We start from the raw sequence: 14,957 nt of genomic DNA, 5'->3' as shown, positions 1-14,957 counted from the left end.
CTTAGATCACAAAGGTGAAAACATGGAGAAAGGGCAAAAAGAGAGAGGCGCCGTCCAAGGTGAAAGCAGATCAGGCTGCCCCAAGTCCTTCCCTGGAAGAAGTGCGTGAGTCCGAGCTGAACCAGGCCTTTCATCAGTGCTCAGGAGCTGCTGGGTTTCTTGGGAGGGGAAGGCATCTCCCCACCTTTCCTTCCTGGAGGAGCCAGGGCACCCCCAGAGGAGGGTGCTCAGGCTGAGAGTGTGAGAGTCAGAAGACCCACCCGCAGGACCCTCTGGGCTAACGTTGCACATGCACTCCTGGCCTGAAATATCTGCTTGCCCCATCCAGCACGATGCTATGATGAGTTCTGAATAGCCACCAGAATGTATTCCAATCCCAGTTCTGCCGTGAGGGTGCTGTGGGGTCCTGGGTGACTCCCTTGCTGCTTGAAGCTTAGACTTCTAAAGCAGAGTTAGTAGCTATGAATTTTGCCTGCCCAGGATACTTTGTCATCCCCCTTTTTCTGTTTCCTTTAGGGAACTCCTCTCCTATAATATGTGGTCTTGGTGGGGCTGTCAGTCAGAATACCCTTTTCCCAACTCCTCACGGTTGGGTGTGTGCCCCAGATGGGGCCAATTATAGTACCATAGTCTCCAGACACGGACTGGTTCAAGAGTGGGCATGAACTAAAACCCTGAGCTTTTCTGTTGGCTCTAGTGGGGAAGGCTGTCTCCCTTTAGAAACTGCAGAGTGTAAGCTTGGGTCTGCTGGCTACATCTTTCCTGTAGGCAGAGAAATCCTGTCTGGTGCAGGAAAGGAGGGGAGAGTAAAGCAAAACTAAGAGAAGACAGAGAGGGAAAGACCAGAGTCTCATTTGAGACTCTTGATCCAGCCGTGCCTGCAGCAGTCACCTTTGTGCTTCCTATTTACATGAGCCTGAACGTTCCTTTTTTGCTTCAGTCAGTTTGTGTAGAGTTTCTGTTACTTGCACCTGAATCCTCACCAATACAATCTCCTTATCTGTAAAAGTGAATATAATTCTTTGCAGGATGCTTGTGACATACTTTATTCTTCTTCTTGTTACTGTTATTATTAAATGAGATCACAAGTGTGAAAGAGATTTCAAAATTAGTAAAATATCATATACACCCTAGTGCATTCCTGGTGGGAATGTAAAATAGCACAGCCACTGTGGAAACAGTCTGGCCGTTCCTCAAATTATTAAAAATAGAGTTACCATATGACCCAGAAATTCTACTCCTAGGTATATATACAAAAAAAAAAAATGAACACATATGATCACAGAGAACTACACTCGGTATCTTATAATAATCTATAAGGGGAAATAATCTGAAAAAGAATAGATTATATCTATATCAATACAGATGTAGCTGAATCACTTTGCTTTAAACCTGAAACTAACTCAACATTGTAAACCAACGATACTTCGATTTTTAAAAAACAAAATATGTGTCACACAAAAACTTGTACACAAATGTTCATAGCAGCATCATTCATAATAGTCAAAAAGTGAAAACAACCAAATATCCCTCACCTGATAGATGGATAAACAGAATGTGATATAGCCAGGTAATGGAATGTTATTTGGCAATAAAAAGGAACAAAATGCCGATAATGCTACAGAATGGCTGAACCTTGGGAACATTATGCTAAGTCATAGAAGTCAGACACAGCAGGCCACATATTGTATAATTCCATTTACATAGTGTCCAGAATAGACAAATCCACACAGACAGAAAGCAGACAGTGGGTTGACAGGGACTGGGGTGAAGAAATTGAGAGAGGTTATTAATGCTTAGTTTCTTTTTAGGGTGATGAAAATGTTCTGAAAGTAGTAGTAATAGCTGCACAACCTTGGGAATAAGTTGGCTTAGCCAGAAAGTTTGGTCAGATTTTTCCATAATAAGGAAAAATCCGAACTCAATGCTGAACTGAATAGCAAGTATTATAGTTGTGAATTACATCCAATAAAAAATAAATAAACATGCCAAGGACATATAAAGGATGATTGGTATTATTTTATTTAATTCAAATCCCAGCTTCCATAAAGCCTTTCATATGATTCTCTGATCTTCTCCAGACTGAATGTGGATCTTGCATTTGTGTGATTTAAATAATGTTCAATAATCGTTAAAAAAAATGATTTAAACAAATGATTAAATAAACAGTGATTATGTTAATAAATATAAGGTTGTGTCTTTTTGATTTATGATTATAGAAAAGTATCCATAGAAAATTAATTTTTTAACATTTTTATTTTCTATTGAAGTATAGTTGATAAACAATGTTATATTAATTTCAGGTTAACAGCAAAGTGATTCAGTTACACATGCATCTGTTCTTTTTCAAGTTCTTTTCCCATTTAGGTTATTACAAAATATTGAGCAGAGTTTCCTGTGCTGCACAGTAGGTCCTTGTTGGTTATCTATTTTAAATAAAGCAGTGTGTATATGTCAATCCCAAACTCCCCCAATCTAGCCCTCTTCCCACCCTTCCGCCCACCAGCCCACCTTCAGTAACCACAAATTCATTCTCTAAATCTGTGAATCTGTTTCTGTTTCGTAAATAAGTTCATTTGTATCATTTTTTTTTAAAGATTCTTCATATAAGTGGTATCATATATTTGTCTACCAGGTTATGTTTTGTCTTCTCAGGTTCTCTTGTATGACTTGCAGAGCACGAGGGCAGAGTAGACACTTAAGTCTGTGTTAAATGAGGACACATCCCCCCCCCAACCCCCCGCATCATCCCAGATTAACACAAAGGCACCCATCCTGTATTCAGGACCTCCATGCCCCTGATGAAGACAGTGTGAGTTAATGAATGGCAGAATCATTATCCGAAGACCAGCAGCATCACACCCACTGCAGAGAGTCCCTTCAGCAAATCTGGGAGCAAGGTCCTCAGCCCACTCCCACAGCAGTGACCATGGTGCTTATCAGGACTCCCTGATCTCAGGAAAAATTCTTTGTAAATGCTCCAGGCAATTCCCATGCTCTTGGAATTTGAGAACGCTAAGGAAAGTGTGAATCTGTGGGAGATGGGAAGCGGTTCACAGCCTGCCAGGTAGCTGTTATCAGGAGACTCCAGGTTCAAAGCGTCCGGACTTAGACCTGCACTAAACCTTTTGGCTGAGATCGCAGACGGTAAAGCGTCTGTCTACGATGTGGGAGACACGGGTTTGATCCCTGGGTTGGGAAGATTCCTTGGAGAGGGAAATGGCAATCCACTCCAGTACTAGTGCCTGGAAAATCCCATGGACGGAGGAGCCTGGTAGGCTACAGTCCATGGGGTCGCAAAGAGTCGGACTCGACTGACCGACTTCATGTTCACGTTCAAACAATAAAGGGGCTCATTGGTCAAACAACTGGAAAGTGCTCAGGGCTGTGGACTGAGAGGGCCCCCTGTTGATTCAGGGGACCAACAAGACCCTGCTGGACTTTGGTTTCTCCTCCTTGTCATCCAGCCTCATCGCAAGGCCAGATCTCCTTCCCCACCCAGACCCACCTGCATCCCCATCAACTTCCAAACCCTCCAGCTGGGAAGGGGAGGCAGCAGTAGGAGAAAAAATACTTACTTACTTACCTAGTTCATTCTAGAGGCTCTTTTAGAAGAGCAAGAATGCTTATTTCCCAGAAAAGCTTTTTCCTTCTATCATGTTGCCCTTTCTTAAACTATGGCCTGGGATGGCAATACACTGATTCATTTCAGCCTAAACCACATGCCTCCCCCAACACATGTGCAAACACACACACACACACACACACACACACACACACACACACGCACACACACCAGAGAGAGAGAGAATGAGCTTCTTCCAAAGATTGGCTGAATGGGAGAGGCGAGGATGCCAGAATAAAAACCAGGGAAGCTAGCAAGAGGAGAGGGACATTCCAGTGGCGGGCACAATGCCCACTACTATTCTTGTATGAACCTGGGGCTTCTCAAAACCCACTTCATTCTCCGGAACCTAGCCTAAATGTCACCTCCTCTGGGAAACCTTCCTATCCCTCTCAGTCAGAATCCCCACTCTGCGTACCCACATATCATCTGCCCTCATCCACCCATCCGTTCATCCATCCCTCCACCCACTTACTATGTTCCTGGGGTGCTGGGGGCTAAGTGCTCAGTGTGACCTAGAGATTTCTACCCCAATGATGTTTTCAGTCTGGGCAAGGAGAGAAGAGTTAATCAAATGATTGCACTAATTAATGTCAAGTTTTTCTACTAAGTACAATGAAAAAAATAGGAGTGGGGGAGAATGAGCATGTATCTGGGGACCTGACCTGCTGAGGATGGGGGCTGGGGAGGGGGTTAAGGGAAGGTTTTCCTGAGAAAGTGAGGAGGGACTTCTTTTCTAGTTTTCACCACACAGGCCATCCTACCCTCTGCCTCAGCTGTCTCCCTTTCTAGAAAGGCCAGCCTCCACACCCATGGATTGTGGTCCAGGGCCTGATTTAAAGCTTGTGCAAAATATGTGCATTGAATTTAACTGTCAGTGAGTGGTTAGAAGCGCTGGGAAGGAAGGTAGCTGGGTTCCAAAGATCTTCGCTGTTATGGTAACAGTGGGCAGACGGTCCTACTGGATGCTTTGGAACGTCTCAGGCTTGCAGGGAGGACACTGTGGAGGCAGAGGGGGGATCTGCATTTCTTCCAGGGTCAGGAGAAGAACCGTGGCTTTGCGTTCCAAGCACCAGGGTGCAGGACAGCAGGGGGCTGTCTCAGAATGGACGTTGTAGGGACCCACTCCTTTCAGCCAAGAGAGACCCAGTCGTGGCCCTAGGTCACCTGAGGTACCCTCTGAGCTTTCTGAAGCTCCTTCCTCTGGGACGTGGGACTGTAAGTCCCTTTTCCTGAACAGACTCTGAATTCGGTGGTGGCAGTGTGGAGGGAGGCACGGCACTGACGAGGTGGTTCCCAGGAGCGGTGGTTCTCTGGAATTGTCTCCAACGGCAGGAGTGGGGTGGGGGCAGAAGGAGAAGTCGGAGACGCGTCGAGGCTGCAGCCGGCCGCCTGCCCAGGTGGCAGAGGGGCCGAGACTGGACCGCAGCCAGAGCCCCGCGGTGTCCGGCGCCCCTCCCCGCCGCTCCAGCCCTCCCACTTCCTCTGAAGGAGCCGCGGCTGTCAGGGAACCGGGCGCCGCGCGCAGTGCTCGGGGCGCCGCGCAGAGGAGGCTGCGGCTCTGGCTAGCCGCCCCCCGCCGCCGCTCCGCACCGGGCCCCGCCGCCGCGCCGCGCGGGCCATGGACCTGCCCAGGGGCCTCCTGGTGGCCTGGACCCTCAGCCTGTGGCCAGGTACGTCCCCCTCTTAACCCCAGCCCTGGCCTCCGGCAGCCCCTCCCTGACCCACCGAGGCCTGGGGTCCGGCGGCCAGGAGCCCGTCGCGGTGCGCTCCCAGGGTCCGACCTCCGCGGCTCTGGGGACGTGGGTTCCCCGGGAAGTGGCTGCAGTCAAGCGGCTCGCCAAGTTCTACCCCGGAGGGAGGCGCGCCGAGGCGGCCTGGACCCGGGGCTTTGGTGTGTTTGGGAAGAGTTGAAGAGGCTCGAGTTGAAAAGCGCCGAGGGCCGGTGGCCTCCGGGCACCCTGCTTTTCTCCAAGGGCCCCACCGAGCTTCCCGCACCGCCACGGGGGGCACTCGGGGTCGCGCGAGCGCCGAGGCTCGCGGAGGCAGCATCGCTAAGAGCCGGGAGCTGGGTGCGGCGGTCCGGGGGTAGGAGGGTGCTGGGGGAGCCCCGGGGCTGAAAGCAGCCCAGAGTCCCTCGGGCCCGGACGGAGCGAAGCCTTGGGGCGGTCGGCGCCCAGGCTGTGGCCAGCCGTCGAGGGCCGAGCCAAAGGCGGCGGGGCGCCGCTCGGCAGGCCAGGGCCCCCCGAAAACGTTACCTGACCTCGAAGTAGGGACGGGCCATCGTCCGCCAACCCGCGCTCAGAATTGTGCGCTCATTCAATAAAGCTGGGGACGCCGCGGTCGCCGAGACGTGCGCCGCAGCCTAATGCGCTCCAGGTGTCCGGGCGCGGCAGGGACCCCGGGCCGGCGGGACGAGCGGCCCGGAGCGAGAGGCCACCCTGGGCTCTCCGCACCGGGGCACCCGGCCGGGGAGTCCCCACACCTGACATCCTGGTGCGACCCGCCACTCCAGGGCGGCAGACAGAGGCGCTGTTCTACGAATCCGGAAAACTTGCAGGACTCTTCCTTGGCGTGGCCCCAGGCTCTGGCAGGGACCAGCGCCTCGGGGACTGGCAGCTGGGCCTAGCCTCCTCTTCTGCGTTGGCTCCAGGTCCGAGATGGGCCAGCAGTGGGAGTCAGATGCGATGGCAGGGGGAAAGGCGCCCTCAAAGAGCACAGGTGGAGCGCCCCCAGCCCAAGGAACTTCATCCCAGTCCCGGGATACCACTGGAAACCGTACACCCTGTTGCCCTCTGTAGTGGAGTTTCTGTAGTTGAAAGGGCCGCTGCTGGTGGGGTGCAGTTCAGATCCTAGAGTCAGAGCTGAAAACAAACAGAAGCTTTAAGCTGGGGAGGAGGGAGAGTTGGGGACAGCAGGGGAAGAGCTGGAACAAGGCGAGCATATGTCTAGAAACCAGCTGACGGAAGCAGAGGTGAAGCTCTCTCTAGGTCATTTAGACAAGAGGGGAACTCCAGGAACTATCTTCAAGTCAGAGCAGATCCAACCACAGGAAAAGGGAATGCACTCCTCTGTGATCCCAGATGTGTAGGCCCATCAGAACTTGAGCTGAAGTAGATGCTTCATGGGGCTGTTCAGGTGCTGCAGTGGTGAAGAAGCCGCCTGCAGTGCAGGAGATGGAGGAAAGGCGGTTTCAATCCCTGGGTTGGGAAGATCCCCTGAAGTATGAAATGGTAACCCACACCTGTATTTTTGGGTGGAGAATCCCATGGACAGAGGAGCCTGGTGGGCTACAGTCCATGGGGTTCCAAAGAGTTGGACATGATTGAGCAGTTGAGCCCACACACAGCTGCTTTATAGGCTAGAGTCTTAAGGAAACCAGAGGCAAAGGCTTTGAAATCAGTCTTGGCTTCCCATCTGGCTCTGCTGCCCACCTTAGGCAGGTTATACAGTCTCTCCAACAGATTTCCTCCTCTGTGAATGGAGATAGAAATTCTGAGTGGTTGGCATGATTAAGTGAAAAGTTGTTAATACAGGACTTGGTCAACAGTAGGGTTGAATCAATGGTTGATAATGATAATAGTAAAGTAAGGATGAAGGGGGGGCGGGTAAGGGAGTAGGGTGAAGGACAGGGACAGGATTTGTGACTCAGAACTCCCTTTATATGGAGAAAACCACTCCTGAGTTATGTCTGGTCAGTCTGGGTTCTTGAAATATGGGATTCATTAAACGCATCAATCAATGTTGGAGCGACATCTGCTTGCAAGGAGCTGGGGGTGGGGCCCAAGCATGCATGCAGTCTGGGCCCTGCCTGTAGCTGAGAACAAGGTGAGAGCAGGGAAAGCTAAATAGACGCACTGGGAAGTGAGTGGCATGGAGGAGCTAAGGGCTACAGTTCAAACAGGGGAAGTTCAGTTCTGCTTGAATAAGCAAGGGAGGCTTCCTGGAGGAGGAGATAGCATTTGCACGGGGCCTTGAAGGAATGTGTAGAGTGTGGATAGACCTTCAAGTGGGACTGTTTGTACATTAAAGTGTCATTTCCTGGAACTACGGTAGTTAAAGAAACAAAAGGTGGGTATTTGAAAACCACCAAGATGATTCTGATTCGGGGGGACTCTGAAGATTAGAAGGGTCACAGAGATCACTGGGCCCACACTCCCAGCTCCAGAACAGGACTGATGTTGATCTCCCATCTGTGCATCACATGGATTCAATGTGAGCTTGCCTACTGGTGATGGCACAGTGTAGCTGGACAGGAAACTTGTCAAAGGCCAAGTTGGGGTGGGGGGTAGGGGGATGGCAATCCTCACTGAAGCCATTAAGAGTTCAGAGCCTTGATCTTTCCAGAGCTTCTGCTGCAGGCTGGGCAGGGTGATGACGTGGGCAAAACTATCAAGAAAGCCAGAAAAAAAGTAGACAAGTCCAAAGATGTCTACAGCTGACACTCTGAGAGAGCAGATCCACTGAGCAGAACTTCCCTATCATGACCCATCTGATGATTATGACAGAGAATATACGAATGAATCATTTTGCTATACAAGAAATTAGACACAACATTGTAAATCCACTACACCTTGACAACATTTTAAAAAATAAAATAAAAATTAATTCCTCCCAGTTTGGAAGCAGAAAAAAATTTAAAAACCTTAGCCATTATGAGCACTTGTTACCTGACAGATGATACACGTGGAGACCAGACACAGTGTGGGGCTGAAGGTCCTGGCTCTTCACTGCCTGGGACGGGTCTGACCTCTGATAACTGGGATTCTGTTTGAAGATATATAATGTATATTAAGTTATTGAAAAGTTCCAGGCACACATTGAGCAGCTAGGAGTTTGTCTTTCTTCTCCAGCATCATCATCATCATTGCTCAAGGTACTAGCCATTGAATAAGGGATCTGAGGATGCAGAGATGCAACTTTCAAACTCAAATCCGTAAGGCAAGTCTAGAGGAAGTGCTAGGATACTGGAAACTCAGCGGAAACATACATCCAGGGCCCTAAGTAAACCTAAACTTCCCTAACCCCTTCCCCCAAAGGCCTGGCCCAAAGTCTTGATCATAATGGAAACTTGGGAGAGAGGGGTTGCCATTGAGGCTGTTTTGAAGTCAATGTGATCCTAGCAGGAGGCTTTTGTGTTGTTGGAGAGAAGAACCATCCCACACAGATAACCCTTGTGGGTGGGGGTCTTATTCAGCAGAAAAATCTTGTATGGAAAATGCAGTGCTGGGCACCACGGATGTGCAAAGACTGAAACGATCCAAGCCCTTGGGCAGAGGGAAAGGAGATAAGGTTTGTCCCTTTGCCTCTCCAATGCCCACCCTACTGGGAGCTTGTCAGCCAAGCCTCTCAGCTACCATCAGCCGAGGAGCTTCAGCACCCTTCCACAGGCAGACCCTGGGGTCCCTAAGGAGATGAAAGTAGAAAACGACCCTCTTCTTCTTATTAGCCCTGTAGTGCTTCCCCCACAGATGGGAAGCCTGTCTCCTCACCATCCTCATTGTTCCTAGCTCACCCACACAGGGCAATGGGCCCCTGAGGAACTCAGACAGCAACTCACCTTTGTTTTGCCCTCTGTGACCCTCTTCCTCTCCCTCCTGTAGTGATCACTTCCTCTAGCAACAGGGAACTTCCCTTCCATCCTCTCCATTCACTGCTTAGGTCAGAAATATGCGCTGGGCTGGGCTGGCCTGGCTCTTGATATAAAGAAGGGACTTTTGAAAATTCCAAAAGCCCTCTTTGCTCTTCTTAATGCCTGACTCTGGAGATCACTGTCTCACTCTAGCTTCCAGACCCTCCATACAGTGTTCTATCACAGCTACAAAGAGAAAGGATCCATCAGAGTCATCCCCAGGCAGTGAGAGCCCTTGGCTGACTCAGGAAGGGTCAGCTATGAAGCAAGCTTGAAACGTGCAGCAACCCATCTCCAAAACGGTGTCTCTGCTGCCCTCATAGCTTAATCACGCTGCCCGGCCACCACCAAACTGTGGGCTACCATCAGGAGTTCACAGCCATTTGAAACTTCTTTCCCTGAAATAATTGTGAGCTCCAAAGTCACCCACATGCCCTCAGTGTGAAGTGCTTGCTCTGCGGAGCTGTGGTCTAGGCGGGACTGTCCGCACCCTGCCAGGTGAAAGTCCAGAATGTTACCTGCGAGGGGAGAAGGGGAGGAGACTGCAGCTGGTCACCTTGTAAACCAAAAACAAGCTCCCTGCAAAATTTCATGAAATGTCTTCATAGTGTGTACTTACAGCCTTCACAGATGAATAAAATCCCACCTGGAGGAAAAAGCCAGTGTGGTCAAACATACCGGCCTCCCACCCCGCCCCCTACCTCTGCCCCTCATTTCCTTTGTCACCTGCACTGAGCAGGAGTGATGATTAGCATATGTGTGACCTGGGAACCCAACCGAGTTCAAATCCCTTCTGCTTGGGTGACCCTGGATAAGCCCCTCTGAGACTCAATCCTCGCGTGTAAAATGGGTAGAATAACAACTTCACAGGCTGATGTGTCTTTTAGGTGATCTACGGGTCATTCGTATCCAGCGTTTGGTGCAGCACCTGGCACCCAGTACTGCCTCAGCAAACAGTAGCAGTTCGTGGATCACCATTCCCATCATTCGCTTGATCGATACCAGGCACTGCGTCAAACACTTTCTTACATCTCAGTTAGATCTCACTGTGGCCACAACCACCAGGTTACACGTGAGACGTTAAATAGCTCGTCTGGAGTCATGCTGATTGATTGAGTAAGAGGTGGTGTTCGGTGTTTGCCTTTAATCCATACATAATTTCTCTTCCCTGGCAGCTTAGATGGTAAAGAATCTGCCTGCAAGGCAGGAGACCTGGGTTCAGTCCCTGGGTTGGGAAGATCCCCTGGAGAAGGAAATGGCAACCTACTCCAGTATTCTTGCCTGAAAAAATACTGAGGAACCTGGTGAGCTACAGTCCGTGGGGTTGCAAAGAGTTGGATACGACTGAGCTACTAACACTAACTAACTAATGTCTCTTTAGGATGTGGGCCTAAAGAAAGATGAATAAGATGCTCTTCCTGGAAGATGCTGTCCTCAGGGAAAGTGAGGTTCTGAATACAGTGGCCACCCTCACCGGGCACTGGCCCAGGGAGGCTGCTCCCTCCTTCAGACTCAGCTAGACAGGGATTTCTCAGTCAGGATGTTGGCTTGGTGAGAAGTGATCCTCATGCCGTGTCTTGTAATATGAGAGCTTCTCTCCCTCACTTGCCTTCCTACTCAGGGCCAAGGAGGGCTCCCCCATCTGCCCCCAAGACCCAATACTCTGGGCCACTCTCTCTCTCCAGCCCATCCACAGGGCCCAGGCTGGGCACTCCTCTTCTCCCTTCCCTGCCTCTGCTTCCCCTAATCAAAACCTGCTCTGAGTTCCCGGCCCAATGAGTTAATTCATGCTGAACAGCACTAATGAATGGTGACAACTTCATGGATCCTACCCAAAGGGATTTGCATTTTAACTGGTTTGTGTTTGAGCCAAAGGAACAAGGGGCTACTGATGGAATTTCAGGTACCAGGATCTGAAATAGGTGAGACCAAATAGTTGAGGCGAGGGACCTTCCTGGCACGGTCCAACACCTTAGCTCACTTCTCAGCATCTGGTCAGATGCCTCCTACCTAGACCCTTGTGTATGACAGGAGCCCTCATCCTGTAATGCAGGAGAAGCCAGTCTGTGGTTTGGTAATGCTGCTCTAAAGCAGGCAGAGGTTTTTCCACGTGGCATGTGGGGCGAGTTAGGCAAGTTGCTATAGCAATGTGCTCTAGGATTCCAAACAGGATGACACAGAGAGAAGGGGCTCCTGCCTCCGCAGCTGGGGTTGACAGCTTTCTTGCCCAAGCCGCATCACCCGGCTGGGTCAGGCTACCAGGAATCCTGACCCTGCAGATTTCCAGAACTCGATTCTTTGCAGACTGGGCCTCAGGAAGGCCATGGAAAAATCATGAAATGAGCAAGTGGATGTAACTTCCAACATTCTGCAAAGAGCACTCCCGTATATTTTTTCTATCAGTCAGAATAGGCTAGCTGAGGTCAGAGGTATGTCCATTAGATAGAGAGGGGAGAGAGAGGCTTTTCAAAGTTAAGTGATTTTCTGGGACTTCGCTGGTGGTCCAGTGGCTAAGACTCCATGCTCCCAAATGCAACCTGGCCTGGGTTCGATCCCTGGTCCAGAAACTAGATCCCATATGTCTCAGCTAAGAGTTCACACACCACACCTGAGTTCACACACTGCAACTAAAGATCCTGCATGCCACAAGTAAGACCCAGTGCTGATAAATAAATAAATATTTTCTTTAAATTAAGTGATATCCCCAAGATCACATAGAAACTCCAAGGGAGATCTTCTGGTCAAAGATGAGATTAGGAACCTAATTTGCAACACTCATCAGAGAAACTTAAGGAGAAAGCAGTGCTTCAGCCAAAGGAATGAAGTTCTAATAGTAGATTTTCTACATCTGTGGCAGGCAGGTAGGACAAGATCCCTCATATCATTCTCCGTAAACTGCTGAGGGTGTCTCCCGTCTCCATCATTCGCCCTGTCTTGCCCATCCCCAAGCCCTCAGACTGCTGCTTTCTCCTGCTGCCAGGAAGAAGACCACAAAACTATGTCTATCTCCTCTCCATCCACTGGAACTGCTCTTTTCCTGGATCCCTTAGCCCCTTATATTCAGCGGTTGCTGGCAATCATTAAGTCCCATAAATAGTTTGTAGACAGAGCTCTTCTCTGAGTTTATTCCCACCACTCACCACATACGCATGACCAGCTACATAATCTGTGGGGCCTAGTGCAAAATGAAAATACAGGGCTCCTTGTTTAAAGACTATTAAGAATTTCAAGATGGCCACAGCAGAGCATCAGACCAAGGGGGCCCCTTCTGAGTGTGGAGCCTTAGCCACTTCTCACAGAGTTCTCTCCTCTCAGGCTTGTGATTTGGCAAGGAAGGCACAGGATCCCTCTTGACACATGAGGAAACTGAGTGGTTTGTCCATTTGGCCAGTATGTACTGAGCACCCACGAAACCCCAGGCATCTCCAGGTTCTGGAAATTCCAAATCAGATAAGGCCCAGCCTTCGCCTCAGGGACACAGTGAGGGCAGAAAGGTGCAGATCACACACAGGCTGCTGGTGCAAAGTGCTGGTGTCCGTAGATGCAGAGGATCCCTGGAGAGGCTCTGTAGGCGCATAGCCAGGACCGTGGGATGATTTTTAAGCCATGGAATTTGGAAGATGCTTCTGTTTCCAGTTACTAACCCAAGACCACTTTGAGGGCTTTTCTGGGGGACCTTCAAGCATCTGATGCTGGGCTCTGGAGTAGCCCCTTGGTGAACACGAGAAACCAAACCTCCAAATGCTGGCCTTTCCACATGCGTGCATGCCAAGTCGCTTTAGTTGTGTCCGACCCTATGGACTATAGCCCGCCAGGCTCCTCTGTCCATGGGATTCTCCAGGCAAGAATACTGGAGTGGGCTGCCACGCCCACCTCCAGGGGATGTCCCAGCCCAGGGCTCAAACCCATGTCTCTTATGTCTCCTGCATTGGCAGGTGGGTCCTTTACCACAGGTGCCACCTAGCCTTCCCGCCAGCCAATACTGCTGCACCAATACTGCTGCACCAATACTGCTGTGGTCCTGCTGGGCTCACACTTGTAAATAAGGAGTTACTTCTTGGGTTTTTTTACCTGCCCACTTCAGACCCCACTCTTGGTCTGCAGACAATCAGCAAATCCCGTGGTTCTCATTCCTGGGTGAAGAAGGGAGTGATGGTGTAAAACAAAACCTTTGCCTGGGCCCCACCAGACCACACCATCGATCTCTATGGTAGAGCCCAGTGTTGGCATTTTTTAAAGCTCCACAGGAGTTCTAATGGGCAGCTGAGCCTGAGAACCACCAGTGTCATCTAAACCCAATTCCCAGTCAAGCAGAAGAGAAAACACTGTCCAGGGATGGGCAATGACTTGCTCAGGGTCACATGACAATCCATGATGCAGCCTAGATGTAACCAGATCTGTCTCCCAGTTTTCCAGCCCACCTCCCCCACCTGCAGTTTCACAGGATTCATGGCCAAGCTGGGCTGGAGACACAGCATGGAAGCAGAGTATGGGGGGCTGAGGCACGATGTGGAATTTGGGCTGGGGGTTGGCAGTTGGAGGGGTATTCATTAGTGACCCTGTCTGTGTCCCGCACAGGGCCATAAGCTACTGATCACTGGGTGGTCCCACGTGGGCCAAAGAAAAGCCCAAGAGGGGCCACAGGGTCACCAAGTTGGCCAAGGATGCTGGTCAGAACTGCTTCCGTGCAGATGGACTGGCACGGCAGGGGGTGTCCAGCAGAGGGTTGGGCAAAGCCACCCTGCCCCTGTGATTCTGGGCCCCACTGAAACTATTCTGAGCGTTCAGGTAAAGGAAGCACCTGACTCAGGATTGGAACTGGCGGAGAGAAGCCCAAGTTGGGTGGGGAAGGGATGCTCCATCAGGAAAAAGTGAGGAGGCTTTCCCAGAGGGCAGAGGAGGAAGCCCCTGGGACCAGCCTGAGGCCCTAGCACAAACTCAGGTGTCATCTTCCCTCCTGCCCCCAGACCTTCCCCAACAGCAGACGAAGTGAAGCTAAAACACAAACTAAGTGTGTAGTCACTCCTCTGCTTAAGGCCCTCAACGGCTCCCTGTTGCTTTTACACTGAGTCTAGCCTCTTTGATAGAACTCACCAGACCCTGAGTTGCCTGTACTCAGAACTCCTCGCTCACAGGAGCATGTGGCACCTCCACTAAACTGAGCTTCTGAGTTTCTCAAACACACCAGCTGTCTCTGTCCTTCATCATATTGTCCCCTATATCTGATCTGATCCCCTCTTTCTCTTGTCTCCCACTTAGTCTTCAGGTCTTCCTCCTGAAAACCGCACCTGACTCAGTCAGACCTTGGACCAGTCACTGGTGTGAATCTTGAGATGCCTGTTCTTCCCATGATGTCATACCCCCAGACGCCACACAGTATTACAATAGCCTGAACGGTGTCCCCCACTGGACTAGAGCGGGGGCCATGCCTCTTATCACTCTCTGTGTCCTCAGCTCTCGCAGAATGCCAGACATAGAGTGAGCATGCTCAGTTGCTTCAGCTGTGTCTGACTCTGTGACCCCGTGGACTGAAGCCCACCAGTTCCTCTGTCCATGAAATTTCCCGGGCAAGAATACTGGAGTGGGTTGCCATTTCCTTCTCTGGGATCTTCCTGACCCAGGCATCGAACCCGAGGCTTCTGCATCTCCTTCTTTGGCAGGCGAGTTCTTTACCACAGAGCCACCTGAGAAGACCGCCAG

General features: G+C 50.5%; 1 protein-coding gene across 1 annotated transcript in view; it reads left to right on the top strand.

The window, feature by feature from the left end:
• Window positions 1–5,112: 5,112 nt before the first annotated feature.
• ITGA11 (integrin subunit alpha 11) overlaps window positions 5,113–14,957 on the top strand; it is a 135,674-nt gene continuing 125,829 nt past the window's right edge. The window contains exon 1 of the mRNA XM_027971524.3: window positions 5,113–5,298. Coding sequence (XP_027827325.1) covers window positions 5,247–5,298 — 52 coding nt within the window. The 5' untranslated portion in view covers window positions 5,113–5,246. The remainder of the gene's footprint in view (window positions 5,299–14,957) is intronic.

This window comes from Ovis aries, chromosome 7 (assembly GCF_016772045.2).
Source record: "Ovis aries strain OAR_USU_Benz2616 breed Rambouillet chromosome 7, ARS-UI_Ramb_v3.0, whole genome shotgun sequence".
In the NCBI taxonomy this organism is placed as follows: domain Eukaryota; kingdom Metazoa; phylum Chordata; class Mammalia; order Artiodactyla; family Bovidae; genus Ovis; species Ovis aries.
Note: the sequence above shows the minus strand (reverse complement) of the source record. Positions and strands in the feature narration are given on the sequence as shown.